The sequence below is a fragment of the Falco naumanni genome, chromosome 3 (assembly GCF_017639655.2).
Source record: "Falco naumanni isolate bFalNau1 chromosome 3, bFalNau1.pat, whole genome shotgun sequence".
Taxonomy (NCBI): domain Eukaryota; kingdom Metazoa; phylum Chordata; class Aves; order Falconiformes; family Falconidae; genus Falco; species Falco naumanni.
In genome coordinates, this window is record NC_054056.1 from 70,369,023 (window position 1) to 70,386,601 (window position 17,579).

General features: G+C 41.1%; 1 protein-coding gene across 10 annotated transcripts in view; it reads left to right on the top strand.

Annotated features, from left to right (window-relative positions):
• DTNA (dystrobrevin alpha) overlaps positions 1–17,579 on the top strand; it is a 233,837-nt gene that overhangs the window by 173,587 nt on the left and 42,671 nt on the right. For 4 of the 10 annotated variants that reach the window (XM_040586902.1, XM_040586907.1, XM_040586903.1 and 1 more), the window contains exons 7-11: positions 2,571–2,676; positions 5,149–5,315; positions 7,804–7,928; positions 11,079–11,087; positions 13,233–13,313. In XM_040586902.1, the coding sequence (XP_040442836.1) occupies positions 2,571–2,676; positions 5,149–5,315; positions 7,804–7,928; positions 11,079–11,087; positions 13,233–13,313 (488 nt within the window). Of the gene's footprint in view, positions 1–2,570; positions 2,677–5,148; positions 5,316–7,803; positions 7,929–11,078; positions 11,088–13,232; positions 13,314–15,219; positions 15,310–17,579 lie in introns of all 10 variants that reach the window. The other 6 variants (XM_040586911.1, XM_040586901.1, XM_040586910.1 and 3 more) reach the window with 3 other exon arrangements.

The following is a 17,579-nucleotide window of genomic DNA, read 5'->3' on the forward strand; positions in this document are numbered from 1 at the left end:
TGTCAAATCCATTTCGACTTGCATCTGAAAGGATTTTTCCTATTGTAGAAATGTTTTATTATTCCCCATTGTACTGGTTTACTTGATCAAACCATGTATTTTCCTCTGTCTGTGAACCACCGCTAGATTGAATGACTGTTCAAAATAGAAACAACAGTATTTCCTCAGCAGCAAACTTATGGAACAGAAATGCCAGAACAAGTGACTTAATATTGCAGAATACAAATCTGTGGCTCAAAAAGGAGTTTTATCGCCACCACTTTCCCCCATAGGTAGGATTAATGTTAAGTTATACTATTGCTATTATTACAAAAAACACTTTTCAGTTCTCTTTCTTTTATCCCAAACTAAAAAGATAGGCACTAACTTCATTTTCTTAGCACTTAGCTAAGTGTTATTCCACAAACCTAGACTCCATCTGCATGTAGTATATATTTAGAAAACAGTTTTCGGTTTCAACTTTCCCAGCAGCTGAAAAAAAAAAAAAAAAAAAAAGTGAGAGGAAAATACGCCTTTTAAAATGTATGTAAGTTGCTCTGTTGGTGTCCTTTTAAGGGACACTGCTCTCTCTAATCCATAAAATCAGTAGCCACCAGAGGAGTTTGGCCATAAAGCTGTCAGTGAAGCTGAGTTGCTTTATTTGGTGCAAATCAGGTTTTAAATTATACCTGCATTCAAAAGCCTACTGCATTGTGGAAGAGCTGTTCTTGTCTCCCCATCTATTTGCTTGTTTAGACCAGTTGTGTGTTTGCTGCCAACTTATCTGCCTTCAAGAGCAGAGAGAAGACTTAAGGCTACTCAGCTCTGCAGTATGGGGCACTGGAAGACCCTTCTTTTCCTAGACTTCGTTCTCCCTTTTTTCCTCCTGTTCTCAGTTCTGCTGCAGACAGCACAGACATCTGCCGGTGGCATTGGTCAGCAAAGCCATGCCAAACATACACAGCAGATCTCCAAAAAAAGGTCCTTTTCTGTGAGCTGATGCTTATAGCATAGGATGCCTATTTGGGAGGTAGTTATCCGTTCTCCATGGGTGGGAAGATCATTCGTGCAACAAGCAGGTGGCAGCTGTTTGATTGGACTTTCATACTGCAGGTATTGTGGGAAAAGGTAGTATTTTAATGAGATTTAGAGCTCATATTCTGGCTATTTCTGTTCATTAAAGAATCAAGACCATTTTCACAACTAGTCTGAAGTATATTCTCTTCTCCTAGGGACAAATATCTTTATATATTTCCCAATATCTTGCAATATTTCAGCCCTGAGACTGTTACAGAGTGAGGTGTTTTCCATTGATCACTCAGTATATAAGAGAAATAATGATTTTCTTTACATCTGGTGGCAATTGTATATAAATGCAGCACAGACACTCCATCTGGAAATCTCAGCTCTTAAAAGCATTCCACAACACGCAGAGATGATACATGTCACTGCGTAGCTGCTGTTTTGCTTCCTCATGGGGTAACCACAGTTATTTAGCAAGTTAAAGCAGTAGCTTATGCAATCAGATATGAAAATTTAGCAATCCCTTTGGATATGGGGATGCTACTTAAATATGTAAGTCTGTAAATTATATCGGCACACGTTCTCAACAGGGCTCAATATTTTCGCATCTTAATTTTAGTCTAAAGGAAGGTTCAGTTGCTGATTTCTTAAGGACTCTCTGTCCTTGACCAGCCAGTAGGTACTTCAGTGAACACTTACGTAGCTGGTATACTATGCAGGAAAGAGCAGGTATTTATGGTGGAGATATCTCAGACTGAAATATCACCTGCAGGTCTGAAGAAACAAGTGAACTAAGATTTGTGATGACTTTTTCCAGACGCCTAAGAAACAGAAGGCCCTAAGTTGTGTTTTTAAAATCAACAAGGATATTTTAGAATTTAAATCCCTTTGAAAATAAAGGGACACAAATCTTTAAGTGCTTGCAGGTGTTGAGGGTTTAGGAACAGTTGCAGACCCTGAGTGTATGCAAACACAACACCCCACAATCAGAGCTCACCCATAACTAGTTGCCATCACTCAACAGACAGGCATAGGTCCTTAAATCACAGTAACACAATTGCCTGTGATGGTCTGTCCTTTCCCTCTATTTATTTTGAAAGTATACTCCCTTGTCATTATTTTCTTTCATTTTCTTTGTTGGAGTACTGTCAGTCATTCTCTGCAGTGACTTCTCATGTGGAAATTGATAATACAGAGTGATACCCTACATGCACTTCTGCTCATTATGCAGTACTCAAAACACATGAAAACATGAAGAGCTGAATACCAACCTTATTCACAGATCATCTTCAGGCAATGACTTTAGAAGAGAGTTTTGAAGTGAGTGGGAGCTAGGTGTCTCCAACCCAGCCTTGTGAGAAGGACTGCTAGTCATCCGTAGTATACACTGTCACTGTCAAAAATAGTCCAGAAAAGCTTTGCTAGTATCACTTCTTTTTAGCAAACCCAGGCTACAAGCAAACAGTGTCTGAAACTTACTCCCAGTGTTTCTGTAAGGACAAGATAAAATCATTTTGATGTGTCTAATTATGGATTCTTTGTGCTTGTTTGTTTGCTTGTTTGAGCAGAAAAAAGTCACATTAAACACTTTCTTGGATACTCTCATGTCTGATCCCCCGCCACAGTGTCTAGTGTGGTTACCACTTCTGCATCGACTGGCAAACGTTGAAAATGGTAAGTAAGAGCTTCGGCCAAAATCCAGTTACAAAAGTAAACTTTTGTGTGATAATTTTCTCCCTCTGTAGATGGTTTTGTAGGAGTTACTGTACTGGGTTCATTGACTCCCTGTGCTATTTTTACAGTCCTGGGTAAAATCTTTAAAGAATCATGTTGGTCATTTGGCCAGGAACGTGGCTTAATTTTTGCTAGGTTCAGGAAATGTCCACTCCTCCTGTGCTCTGGATAAGCAGAGAGCGATAGGACTTGATCCATTCACACACATTTGGTAAACTATTGATGCCACAACTTCTATTAGCTATGACATACGGCAGCAGAGAAGAAACAGCTTGGCATTTTCCGTTCATGCAATATTCTTGGCAGAAGATGTCCAGTGCAGTGCAAAATACCAGCCAAAAGGTCCATATGAAGGATCTCTTCCTAAGCCTACGCTGCCAGAGGGTTTACACTGAAAAGAAAGTTCCAGATTTGTCCTTATCATTTGTTTGTGTGGAAGATCAGGGTTGAACTGTGAGATGCCTCTTTCTCTTCAAGGGTGGTCTATCCCCCAAATGAGTAGATCACAGATTTTAAGACAGGAAGGGACCATGAAGATCAGCTCAATTTGATTATTGTACAGTGGATGTTGCTTGTCCCTGGACAGTAATATCTTCGTCAGCCTTCCAGCTTCCAGCCTGCAGAAGAGATCACAGACTCACAGATGTGGTCCTCCAGCTAAACCCTTCATACACTGTTTTTGTAGAAGGTGCTGCCACACTGAAGGTGCAGGAGCAGAGCTAGAAAGTTTGTGCATCTCATCTCACTGTGTGTACCAACAAATTGCCTCCGACAAACTCTGTACGGTTCCTCATGTAGTTCTGGAGGAGTTCACCGGCTCCAATGCAGCCAGTTTCTGCTGTCCAGAACGACCAGCACTGACAACAGAAAAAAACATGAGACAAGAAATGCCTTTTTACTGTCTACTTGTTCCTAATGTGGCGTGTCTTGCTTATGATCAGCAGGAAGCAATGATGCTGACGGTCATTATTCCAACACTTTAAATCTAGAAAAAGGAAGATTTAAAAATGGAGAAAGTTTCTACCAAAAAAATTTAATTATTAATTTAGCCAGATAAATAGACTTTTTGAAAACAATTTTCCAACCCAGTAGTATGCTTCAGAGGTTATTGTGTAAGGGACTTGTTGAATATTCCTAATTTGTTGCTCCCTTGAAAGTTTACCTCTAGCGTAACTGAAGCTTTGGGATGCTGCAGGGAAAAAAAGGGGGCAGGGCAGGTGGAAGAAAAGATCATATGTACTTATTTTGTTAGGCAATAAAAGTATTTATACCATATTTCCTACAAGAAAATGGGGGGGGGGGGGGGGGGGGGCATTGAAGGAGAGGTGTGCAGACATTTTTTGGTGATAAAAGGAGAAAGAGGAAGTGGTACATATTCTTGTACTAAATAAATCCCTTTTCCACTGAAAGGCACCAAGGTGGGTAGGGTGGTGTTCCCAAGTCCTTTTTGGCTACAGAGCCACCTATCTACCCCACCTTCCTCAAGCTCTTGTCATCCATCCCTGTCCCTCACCAGTTTCTCACTGTTTCCCAGCCTAGAGCGCTAGCCCTTCCTCCTGCAAAATTCTGGCAAGGAACTAAAACCCTGATACACTCAGCACTGATCCAAATCTTCCCAGACTGAACCTTATGACAGAAAAGCAGAAGGTGCCTGGGAACAGGGAGATGTTCAGTACTCCGTGGTAAATCGGGTACGTGCTGTAGTGAGGAGAGAGGAACAGAAATAGCAGTATTGCTGGAAAGGGGCTTCAGAATGTCTTGATTGGTGCCTTAGCGTGCTCAGTCATTTGCATCCTCATTACTATCTGCTTCTGAGTGGAACAGAAAACAGGACCACATGGGTCCCTTCGATGGCCAGCTTTCCAAATCTGGGCATCCAAAGCTAAGTGTTCAACTCCATTTATAGGTATCTAAATGATGCCAGTGGTACAGATGAGACAGCAGTAATTAAGAGACAATGACATGCCTAAGTACACTTTTGTGCTTCCAGTAATGAGACAGCTGAATGTGACATTTCCTCCAAGACACATCACTTTAGCTCCTCACAGCACAGCAAAACATTCAGCTTCCCCCAGTAACCAGTAACGCAGCTGAAGGGTGCAGTGGATTTTTCCCATGTATGAATTTACTCTTATCATGTATTGTGTTAGACACTGAGCACGTTTTTTGCTGCTGCGAGGAGGAGGTGCAGGCATCAGCTCAGAGGTGGTGAAGGGTTTGGTGCCCAAGTAGGAGGCATTGCCCATGGCTTAGCATGGGTTGCTGCATGGCTACTTGAGTTGTCACAGGTCAAAGCTGCAGATGGCTAGAAACAAAGAAGGGACTTGCCCTTCAGTTCAGGGCTTTGTCCATGTTCTTTTGCTGGGGGTTTCTTTGCTTTGGTTTATGGCTCAGTGTGTCTTTCTCCTGCAGTCTTCCACCCCGTCGAGTGTTCCTACTGCCACAGCGAGAGCATGATGGGGTTTCGCTACCGCTGCCAGCAGTGTCACAATTACCAGCTCTGTCAGGACTGCTTCTGGAGGGGCCATGCCAGCGGTTCCCACAGCAACCAGCACCAAATGAAAGAGTACACGTCATGGGTAAGGGAAAGCTCACGCCTCGCCTCGCTGCAGACTGCTTTGCCCTCCAGCTGGTGGAGAAGCCCCCGGCCACAGCTCGGGGCAGCCATCTGGCACAGGGAGGCTGGGAGCTGTGCCGCCGGTTCGGATTGGCAACCCTGTCAGGGAGGCTCTGGTCTTGGGAGCCATCGGGAGAGCACAAAGGTGGGAATGGTCTTTTCTGGGTGAGGATCTGGGGTGCCTGTGACGGTGCGTGCTGCAGCGAGGGCAGCGCAGGAGGGGCTGGCAGCAGAGCACCAGGCTCACGGCAGCTTCTCCTGTTCCCACAGGACTTACGGTAAAATCATCATTGGCTTGTTCTGTTTGGCTATGTGTAAATGAAATGACGAATACTTGAGGCTCATTCATCAATATTTTCAGTTGAGTGGCTGCAGCATATGCGTAGCATTTGGGATGGTCCTGGCACTGTAGATATAAGCATGGTCACAGGCTTAGATCCACAGTAGTGTTTACGATAGAGAAAAACACACTTCAGCCTTTTTGTTCTTAAACAAAATAATTCAGTGCTTTTTCTAAGCTGAAAGAGAAGTATCAACAGCTACATTAACCTTCTCTGAAGGGCATCAGACCTGGGGGCTAAGCTCTCCATGGACAGGAGCAAAGCCCCAACAGAATCTGTTGGTCACGGAGCACCCCAGTCCTTCAGGGTTCAAAACCAGAGACCAGCAGAAAAATCCTAACTAATCTTAAATATTACAAAAATATATTGTTACAAGAAAAAGAAAATTATGCATATAGCAAATGCTCATGTTTGCGAAGCACTTTGTGTGTATTTTTTAACAAAGTTATGAAGCTTAACACTTTTTAAATGTCTGTTTTTCTATTGATGGAGCAGGCAAGGGTTAAATTTGACATGGTTTGCTCTGTATGCCAGTCATAGGGGCCTGTGCTACATCCCGGCAGATCTGGATCTGCAATTGTTTTTGTGGGTCCTAATTGCTGCTTGTTGTATAGATAGGAATGGCTTAGATTTTAGTCTCTGAATAGGAGAGTGCCCGGTATGTAGCTCTGACTCCATTGCTAACAGCAACTTGTGCTATAAAATAATATCTGCTGTAGCCAGGGTACTGTAATTATAGGTAGGAAGTAATTGGAAAACTTAATATTTCTGTTCAGGAGAAGACAAAAACATGACTATGTGTCTAGTGGTTTCAAATGTTTCCTTGTCAGAAACAAATGTTTTGCTTCAAGTTTGAAATAGCCTTTCTGTAGCGTTCATTAGCATTTATTCAAACCTGGTTAGCATTCTCAATAATGCATCCATATCGAGCTCCGTATGCAGATTGGAGGAGTTCACGGGTGCAGCGGATGTCAGCTGCTCTCAATTCAGAGTGAAATCGCATTTATAATGAAAGAGAGAAAGCCTGAACTTCACATACTTATGTTGGATTTCTGCAATAAAAATACTTCATTATTATCTTGATTACAGTCTTAAGTCAACGCAGCATGTGTGTGCACAAATACAATGCCACTGCTGTTAATTTTCAAAAGGCTTTTTAAATTTCAGCATGCAGAGCTGTGATTTGGGGGGAGGGGACAGTGTAAGGATCCCTACCCCTGTTTCACTGGCAGAAAAGCTGAATCACAGAGAGGTGAGTTGGATTCCCTGAGAATCTCTCACACAGCCTAAAAGACCTTTGAACTCCAAGCCCTTCCTTCCTTAGAAACGTGTTCAGCTGCAGCGAGCGTCTGAACAAAACTAGAAAGCAGAAAATACTGGTGGGTTTATTTTTTTAGAGTCACTGATGGGATTTCAGGGTGACAAGCATGCTTTCCGTGCAGAGCCTTTCCATCATGACAGTAGGTCAGCCTCTTCTGGCATGCGGTCACCGTGGCGTGGTGGGGCAGTTCTCACCACGCACATCTCAAATTTCCCATTCCCTGGTGTGGCAGGGGCTGCAGCAGCCACAGGAGGTGGAAGGGGAGCTTTATGACAGTACCTAAACAGTACAGGGTGCTGGAGCTGAGGAGGGAAATACTAGCAAGGCGAAAGAATACAGCAGCCTTGTGCCTGGCCCACAACTAGGAAGGAAAAGGTGTCCCATACATGTATCTGTATGGGCAGGCATGCACAGATTTGCTCCGCTTGCACGCCCAAGATGGCGAGTTACAAGCCAGCTCCAGTCCAGAAGACACTACCTTTGTGCTGTCCTTCATTCAGTACTGCCTGAGCGCAGCGTTGCAAAGAAGCTATTGCAACTGCATCTGTCCATATAGATAGACCCGCTGAGCCTACTCTGAAGGCCCCTGAAGGTAAGGGTAATCTTTCCTCCAAACCGAGCAGTAAAGCAGACTTCGCCTTACCAGATTCTCAGGGTGGGAGTGGGGTAAGGGGGCTGTCAGTCAGTAGGTATATAAGCTGTAGAGCTTCCTGTTTTGTGCTTCCTATAGCAGAAACAGTATGTACCTTACTTGTCCAGATTACCTCTACCTTCCTTGTTCCTCCCAGAAATCACCTGCTAAGAAGCTAACTAATGCACTTAGCAAGTCTTTAAGCTGTGCTTCCAGCCGTGAACCTTTGCACCCAATGTTCCCTGACCAGCCTGAAAAACCTCTAAACCTGGCTCATATTGTGTAAGTATCTGTGTGCTGTAGAGAAAGTAAGCTTTGTTGTAGGAGTTGCTTGCACCAAGTGTAGATGCTGTAGCTCTGAACAAAACGGGAGGCAGCTGTGGCATATCAAACTAAATGCATCACCAGTGCAAATTTGCTGATAGGGGTATTTAGTATAAAAATGTTCTTTTGGCGTGACTTCACTTGAAGAGGCAGCGGGATATGTACATATAGCCAAATACTGGGATGCAATTTTGTGATGTCCCCATTCTCCTCAAAAACTATCCATGCAATTTCATAGTTTCAGGATTTTGGGATGTATTCATGCTGAGAACATTAGTTTTGCCATCTAGAGACTCTCAGCTTCAGTGTATCACAGGTATGCCTTTACACGAGGCAAGACAAGTGAAGTCTGACCAATTTTGTTGAAATCAGTGTCAATTCTCGCTGACTTTAGTGCAACCATGGCTTCACCCGGCCCTAAAGAGTTGTATGAGTCTGCATAAGAAGTGTGTTTTTAATTGCCAAGTCACTGGAAGACAGGGTATTATTTTTACGTTCTGATATTTTGGGAAAGCAAAATTATTTTTTGGTATAGTAGTTTGTGTCATTACTTTTTCTCTGCAGGAGTCAAGAAGCTCAAAGCAGAGAGAAAACGTATTTGTGCAGGGTGGGGAAATTATCACTGGATTATTTTTTTTTCTGAAGCATGTCCACCGTCCATAGTGGGAGTCGCTCAGATTTTCTCATGTATCAATGTGGTTTACCTTTGCTTCCTGAGTCCTGAAAAGAAAAATAAAGTTAGGTTTTCCATAGAATTCAGGAAAAATCAAGGCATTGGTTGGAGGAAAGTTAAAAAGAAATTAACTTGGAAAAATTATTCCAAAAACCCTGTCTTTAAAGTACTTATCTTATTCTGATACATTTCTTAAGAAAATATCTTTCTTAATGATCTTCCCAGGGGCCCTGACTGAAGCACTTAAGGCAGCAGTCATTAAAATTGCATTTGCCTGCTGCCTATCTGTGTTACTGGCTGAAGGAACTGTTCTTTTCTGTAATTATTATACATACTTACTTTTGTCAGTACCAAATGTTTGCACGTAGCGTCCTTAAGGGCAAGTGCACACTGACCATCGTGGGCTGTGTGACACCTGGAAAATTCATCTAACCTACCTGACATTTTAAGGGTAAATTATCCTCATGGTCCTCCTCATGTGGTTACAGCAGAACTTTCTCAAGGCGTAAAAGAGTGCTCTGGTCTTCAGACACAAGGTGCCTCTGACAAAAACGTAGTGCCAAATCCCTGTTACACTCAACTGTCAGTTAAAACCCCTGCACCTCTTCATGGGGGTGTAATGTGAGGATGTTGTTCTTTGGAAGAAATCATGTGGAGGTGGATCTGCTGAGCTGCCCTACTGCTCTGCGTGGTATAAAAGCCTGGCCCTGCTGGCAAGTCAGTGGTAATTCCACAAGGCAGAATTTGGCCATCCTTAAGAGAAATGGAAAGAGGCAGGGAGCATGACACTGAAAGAAAAGCCTATGTTCCCTGTTGGCTGGAGGCCTTCAAATGCCGGGGGTTATGTCAGAAGATAATGGATAATGAAAACCAGGCTACTGTGAATGGATTAAATGCATTTAGGCAAGGCAAGGGGAAGGTACCATAGTTAAGCAGGATCTGTTTTAAATCTTTGCTGTGAAATTAACACCTTCCCTTCTTCCTAACTATACAGACATAATTTAGAGTGATTACTTGTGAGAACAAACCACCATCTATTTTGATTTATTATAGAGTTTCTCTTTATTCATAGATTGAAGGCAATATAACTTAACAATATATATTGGCTATAATGATACATGAGTGAAAAACCTGTAAGTGTGGAGGTAGCATGATCTACGGCATAAATCACATAAATTAACTGAGGGGAGAGATATGCTACAGTACATCATTGAGAATATCTTCTCACTGATGTGATTTTTATTTTTAAACATAATGGAAGTTAAGAGAAACAGCTCTGGGCAGGCATCCAGGCAAAAAGAGTTTTATATGTGCATTAAATGGAAGAATTTTGGCAACAAAACAGTATCCTTTTCTTAGCTTCTAGCTTAAATGGGGGCAAGAGCTCTGCATTACTATACAGCCTTTCCTTTTCATCATTCTTCCACCTTTCAGTGGTAACAGACAGAAAGACTGCATGTTTCTTTTCTTTTAATGGTGCCACACAAAATTGTCAATTGAAAAAGAAATACATCTAAGGCTTATCTAGGAAAATGGTTATCGAGGTGTCATTAACCTGATGAGGAACTCCCCCCACTGATGGAGGGGTCATTTTTCCTTTTTATACATAAAATTGGCAACAAAAAAGAAAACCCGGACTGCAGAGATGACAAGTGGCATGGCCAGTGCATCATGGAGGCATCTTTCAAATGCATTCTGCACTGGCCTGACTTTGTGTCCACCTAAGCCTGTGGGGGCGTTATTTTTGACATCAGTGTGAGGAGGTTAGACCAGCATAGAGCACTTTGGAAAATTCCTCTTATTTAACGTGGTTTATTACTGTGAGTATGAGTTATGCCATAACATGCATTTATTACATGGCATATTTCAATAGTATTAAGTGTTTTCTGCCTCCTTGAAGAAAGCTGATTGTCATCAGCTCACTTTTATCAAAAAGCTTAATTGCTTACTTCCAGAAGCTTAGAAATAACCTCAAAAAAATATACATTCATAGTCAATAGCTGCGTTTTGCTTTGCTTTACCATAAAGTCTGCTGTTCTTGTCTTACCACATCACACAACTGTATATGTATGTTTGAACATCTGTTCATGCTGAACCTGAGGAATGCGACAGTGGGCATCAGCCTTTAAGTAACTTGCCTTGGGAAAGCTCAGATTAGTATAGTTTTCTATATTATATCCTATATCTATAACAATTGACAAACGAATGCTAATCACAAAACTTGAGCAAAGCCTTGGAGTTTATAGACATTGGTACACAAGAGAGACTGCATATGTAAACAGATCAGTGACCTTTTATGCATAGAGACTCTCATGCTTTTTGCAGAATCAGGGTCATAAGAATGGAGTATGTCCAATGCACTACTTAGACCACAAACATATTAAACTGACAATTTAATTAATGATATCTTTTCCATTTCATTTTGGCTGCAAAAGAGATACTTGGTGAGTATTATTCTTCTTTAGTACACTTATTAAAGGAAGAAGCTTGCAAAAAAATCCTATAATCTCATTATTACCAATCCTTAATTTATCAGAGTCCAGAGCCAAATAAATAATTGTCTTTAAATACAGAGACAGTGAAAGGGATGATCTCTTTTGAGGGTTAGAAACTTTCTTTTCCATCTCTATTTTGAGAAAAAGCTCAGAGAAGACATTAACCTGAAGCGTGTGTGTGGTGATCTGCTGAAGTCCATGGGTGCCACATACCCACTTCCTACTCAGCACAGGTGGACTGGGTGCAAGGCAAAGCAGAGCCCAAGCTCTGCAAAGGGAGCACTCCCCCACCTCCTTCTCTGGGACAGTGTTGAGAACCAGCCTCTCCTCCCTTCTCCCCTGCTGTTTAGAACTCCACAGCCCAGGGCTGGACGCATCTATCAGAAACCTCAGCCTGGGCCCAGTTAGTTTTTGAATTGTGTTCACTGGCCAGTGATTGTATTGAGAAAAGGGAAAATGCAGCAGTTGCATGTCGTTGGTGCAAACTATTTCCCCTACACCAATTACTGGTTTACAATTCCCAGGCCGCAAAATACTGGTTGATTACCCATTAAATAAAATTAGTTTCTAAGAATTGTCTTGAAGTTTTATTTTCAAACCTCTGTATTTCAAGACTGATACCACAGTGACCTTCCCAGCACATTGGCTCTGATTATGGCCGCATCCAAGCTCTTCCTAGCTCTGATGAAGGAGTCCATGAAAAATGATATTAAACACTTCCCCATAAGTACACAGAGCACAAAGTGTTGCTTCTCAAATTCATGACTGACCAGCACTGGAGCTTTTTACATGGGTCTGAAGAGGCAGGGTTAGGCTAAAACTATATTTTCATATAAATAAATAACATGCCAAATCCTACATCTTTCTATTCCCAGTTTTAAACTTCTTAAAGTCGGTGTAGTATTGACATGCTGAGAAATCCATTCGGACTTGTCAGAGACCACATTTATGCTTGTTTTCAAACAGTTACAAAATAAGGAAGAAAATGTATAGAAATAGTTCACTTCTGTGCAGAACTGGCTTTCTTCTTTTCTTACAAACGGTTTGGATGACTGGTTGTCTGGCTCAATTAGAGCTCAGTGACTGTTTTGCAGATGGCTACTATATTTTGATTTGCTCATCTGCAGAATTCAGAAGCAAGACAGATCTTTCACAGAGCTTAAAGGGGATATTAACCCACTTGAAATCCAGGCAATTTGAAGCCTGAATTATATATGGCTTCAGGTTCTGCTCATATCTGATTGAATACCCTGTGATTTTAATAACCTATTTTTTAGTTTTTCCAGAATGTCTATATCTTTTGCCCAGTGTTGCATAAGAAGTCCATTAAGAAGTGGAAATTTGTTCTTAATGGACACAGAAGGAAAAATTATGCACAAAATATTTTTTAAGAGCAGACAATAAAAGAAAGCAGCGGAAATATTCCTTCTCATTTCATCTTCAGTAAGAGCAGGAAATAAAGAATGTAATAATAAAACCATCATTATTAATGGGTACTCTTAAACTGGATACTTATTTTAAATTTTGATTTGGGGGGTTGATATACCAGCTGAAAGCTTTGCAATTAAACCAGTTTAGTTCTGCATATATTTTATGGGACACTGACAGCTGTAGGTACACTGTGGTCACTATGTAGCATGAAGCTTTGTGCCAGGGATAACCTCATGAAAAGATGTGTAATTTATTGGCAGTTACCTCTTGCAGACCTCCGTGCTGCCACAGAACCTGCTGTCGGTGCTCAGCCTAGCTGGTTGAAAGCAGTGACTGCACCCTGGACTACAGGCTGTAGAAAGGAAAATTGGCATAGTGGTTATTTCACTGAAGCAGGGGAAAAAGAAATCAAGCAAGTTGCTTAAATCTCACCTCAGAACACACAAAAGCATTATTTCCTTCCAGACCCAAGTAACAGCTTGCTTTATCAGCTTCTGCTTAAAAACACAGCATCTTTAATTTGGAACTATTGCTACTTAAAGCCGAAGATGCCAGTAGTAATGTTACTTTAAACAAGAAGCCCATTTAATTATCTGTAAATACTGTTGCTGATGAAGTGAGGTTTTGTGCAAAATTAATGCAACTGGATACTTTGCCTTCTAGGCCCCCTCGACCTGTAACCAGCATGAACGACACGCTCTTCTCCCACTCTGTTCCCTCAGGAAGTCCTTTTGCAAACAGAAGGTGAGTTCTTATCCTTATTTATATTAAACCATTATATGATACTGGTGGAGGTTTCAATTTTCAATTCCTCCCCATGAAACAAAAAAAAAAAAACCAAACCACCCACAATATAAAATTAACAGACATGAGCAGAGAAATGCCTTCGTTATTTTGGACTAATGCCCAGATACCTGGATGGAGAATTGGGGTTGGGGCACTGCAAGCTCCTCACAGCAGAGCACAGAAAATCAGCTCTCATTTGAACCATTACGTCCCACTAAAATGTGCTCACATGCAACCGAGGCACCCTCCCATCGGGGCCGAAAGGGAGCTGTTGGTGAGAAGCCATTTTGTAGCAGCATTGTGGGAACAGGAACTGGGACATGCCGTTGCCTACTGGTATACTGGGAGTGCCTGCATTGTACTGCAAAGTATGAACAGAGAAAATGTGTTCATATTGCAAGATTTGGGAAGATATCCTTACTCCTTTTAAACCATTCAGATTGTCGTTAAAGGCTACAAGAGAGCAGGAGTAGTCTTGGACTATGGTGACCCTTCAGTGAGCACATGAGAAAAAGAGTGGTCAGAAACATTAATCCCAAAGAGGAGGTGCTTGCAGCTGACAATGTACATTTTGGCCATTTTGTACATTGTACAATGTACGATGTACATTTTGCCAAACGTGTGTAGCGTTTGCTAGCTGTCTCACCCATCTGTATAAACCTACCAATGCACATAGATAAGAAAGTAGCAGAAAAAGAACTTCCAGCTTCACTGGGGAAGGTGAGCACTATGTCTTCCTTAGGTGCATTTTATTGCTTGGTTCCTGCTGTATGTGTCAGTGCTTCCACATTCCCAAATAACCAAAAATAATCTCTGGGTGTGCATGGCTACATATTTTAACACCAAAACCAAACCTGAGTGTACTGCGTTGCGAGGTCACAGTAAAGATGGTCTACTACTACTTTGAGTTATGAACTTTGTTACCAGGAGCTATAAAATGTACATTCTCAGTGTTATCTTAGTGCAAGTAGCTGCTGGGTGTGACTGAGATGCTTTTTGAAGGCCAGTCCCAAAGCAGCCCCCAAGACTAGATCTGCTGCCTATACAGACAGTGAGACAGCAAATGCAAATTCGTTTCTGTGCTTGGAATATATGGGGTCTTATGTGCAAGGCAGGATAATCTATGTGTGGCCTCTCTGGGATAGGTCATTAAGAGCAACGCTCTTTAAGAGTGTAGCTATTGCTTCTATTTATCCCCAAGAAGTCCCTGTGCTCATTCAACAAAGGTATGCTTTGCCGTTTAGGCCAGGGACATGCAGTAATAACCTCAGCACTATCTACTCTGCTGCTTGTTTATCTTTACATATGAAAAAATCCCAATTATTTTACTTTTGTGTTCTTTAACAATTCAAATGAGTGTCTTTAACTGTCAGGATTAAATGTACACAATTCCTGAGCATTAAAATATCTTTTCTCCTTGATGGAGAATCCCGTGAGGGCAGGAGACAATAAACACCCACCCACCCATAGGTATCCAGGCTTCCTTATAAGTGGATAGTGTGACATCCTTATACAGCAGAGCATTTCCATGATGCAGCAGTCAGTTCTGGCTTTTTTAGAGTAAACAGTACCCTGATATGTGAAGCAGTAACACTGCTTGTATATGGAAAGTTTTGTAACTTTTGTTTCATTGATTTAGCAGGATTTTAAGTGTTTGACAGCTTATTCTCATTATTTTGAATTTCATCTCTTATAAATCAAATTTGCATCTTTTTATTTGAATGAAAAAGCACACTATAAACTGTCAAGTCAGTATCCTTTTTAAATGGTTACAAATTATGTTTATTGTAACAAACCCACTCTGAACACGCTGCTCACTGCATACTTTTTGTAGTATTAACAAGGTTTTGTTTGAATCATTCAGGTTACTTGGGGGTATAAATGCAGCCAGTCCTGTGGCTGATGAGCATTCTCTTATAAAGCTGTATGTAAATCAGCTTCACAACAATTCACGGTCAGTATGAGAGCACTAACCCACTAATCGCCATAGTTCTGTAGCTCATGCACTAAATCATTAGCGGTTCTGCTAAACTACTAAAGATACTCTTCAAGGAAGGCTCTGGTGGGCTAGAGGGTTTCTGTGGCTCTAATTAGTCTTTTGAATAGACTTCCTGCTGGCTGTGGGCTTTGCCAACCTGTCTTGCTTATGCAGAGCACAAATCTTTCATTTTACCCTTTCCTGTAGGATTAATGTTAATGTATCTAGTGGAAGTTGGAAATATCATTTTGGAAAACCAAAAAAGCTACACCTTTATTGTTTCATCATCAACGTATGACTTGCCTGTTGCATTCTTGACTGAGGAACAAAAGAGGCTTGCGTGAGAGCCTGGAAACATCTCCCACGCTCACAGCCAGCCTCCTCTTCCTCTTCCACAGCTTTTGCTGCTGGTGGTTACTGTTCTGCAGTTGGCTCTGCTTGCCAGTAACCTTCCCCAGACCCTTTTTCTTTGCTTTGCAAAATGGCCACAGAAAAGGCAGATCTAAATTCTGCTGAAGCTAATGAAGACTTCCCATTTACATAGTGAGCCTTGGATTTGGATGGATGCCTCTGGTTGCTGCACCCTTTTCCCAGCATTTCCTCTCATCTTTTGGTCACTAAAGGAAAAGCCTGTTTCATTCTGCGTAAAAGAAATATGCAATTGAGTGAGAACGGTTCCCCAGTTTTTTTACTGTGGAGTGCAGTGACCTTTCTTCTTTCTTTTTTTTGATTAATCCACGAACATTAGCTATAATTCAGTAAGCAAGTACTGAGACCAAGGTACTTTTCTGTTAAATGCCAAGTTCTTCAATCTGTATTAGGCTAATAACAGTATCTTCATTCATTCTTTTAGGTTTTACTATTATTATTGCCCTGGGAAAGTCAGGCCTCAGTAGTGGAAGCTCATCCTCTCGTACATCAGAGAAACAGACTTTGACAGCTCTGTTTGCAGTTGTGCTGATTTTATATTAAATACTCTGTGATTCATATTATAATACAAATTGTACAAACTCAGGGTAAAATATCTAGCTGAATGTAATCAATGCTAAAAGCTCTGCTGGCTGTGTTTTCACCGCAGATAACTTATGGTTACTATAATTTGTGTTGCAATCTAGTCCAGAGGTTTCAGATAGCTTCACAGAAAGTTTTTATGTAATTACAATGTTTATTCAAAGGAGAATTGGCACAGGCTGCCATTTGTAGCATTCCAATGGTATTTATTTCAGCTACTTGTGTTCATATAAGGACATAAGCATTTGCAGCCAGTTTCTCCTTGTAGCAGCAAATGCTGAATTCAGCACACCGACTCATTTTGCTGCTGGAAATGGATATAATCTCGTAAGTTCAGCACAATATCATAATTTCTGGATTCATGAGTGAAAAAAGGAAATTAACTGGGAAGAAGAAGAATTTTATTAGAGGAAATATCTTTGATAACTAGTAAACACAATGACAAATTGTAGGGAACAGCTGAAAGGGGATTGAACATTATATGTTATTTGCAGCTTAATTGCATCTGAAGCACCAGTTTTGGGTGGGTACACAATTATTCCAAAGCTCAAAGGCTGTTAGATTCAGGCTTTCCCTGAGGTGCTTCTCTAGTTTTTTCAAGCCACTTCAGAATCAAAGTCCACTTAAAATTTCTCTGCTTACTTTGCTTAGTTTGAGCAACCAAGTCCATAAGAGAGCTTTAACGAGGAGGTTGGCATAACAATTATAAGCACCTTTCTTCTAAATATATAGTGTGAAAATTGATATCAACAATATGCTCCATACAGTTAAAGAGCAACTTTAAAGCACATTAGAAAAGAAGAAACAAAAAAATCTCTGATCTTCTCCCAAATACCAAATCACAGTCATTTGTTGCAATAACAGCTGCTTTGTGATTAAAACCAAAAGTTCTGTAATTTTTTCACTGTCACTAATATTTAGGTTTTAACCTCACATTTATTTTTGTGATCTCCAATTACCTAGAGGGCAGCAGAACAAGGGAATATCGCTGCAGAGTAGGTAATGCCCTTGCAAACCCCATGAATTGGATATGTGATGTCAAAACAGGCAAATTGAGCATTATAGAAACTTCTGTGTAGTCAAGAGGAATAAGTCTGTACCCTGAACTAATGTTTTCTTCCTTATTTGGGTTCTCTTGTTTCCCAGCTGCTGGCTCAGTGCTGCCTTCAAGTACATAGCTACCATAGTAATGGATACAATCTCTTTCTTAATAAATGTCTTCTTTAAGCTATCAA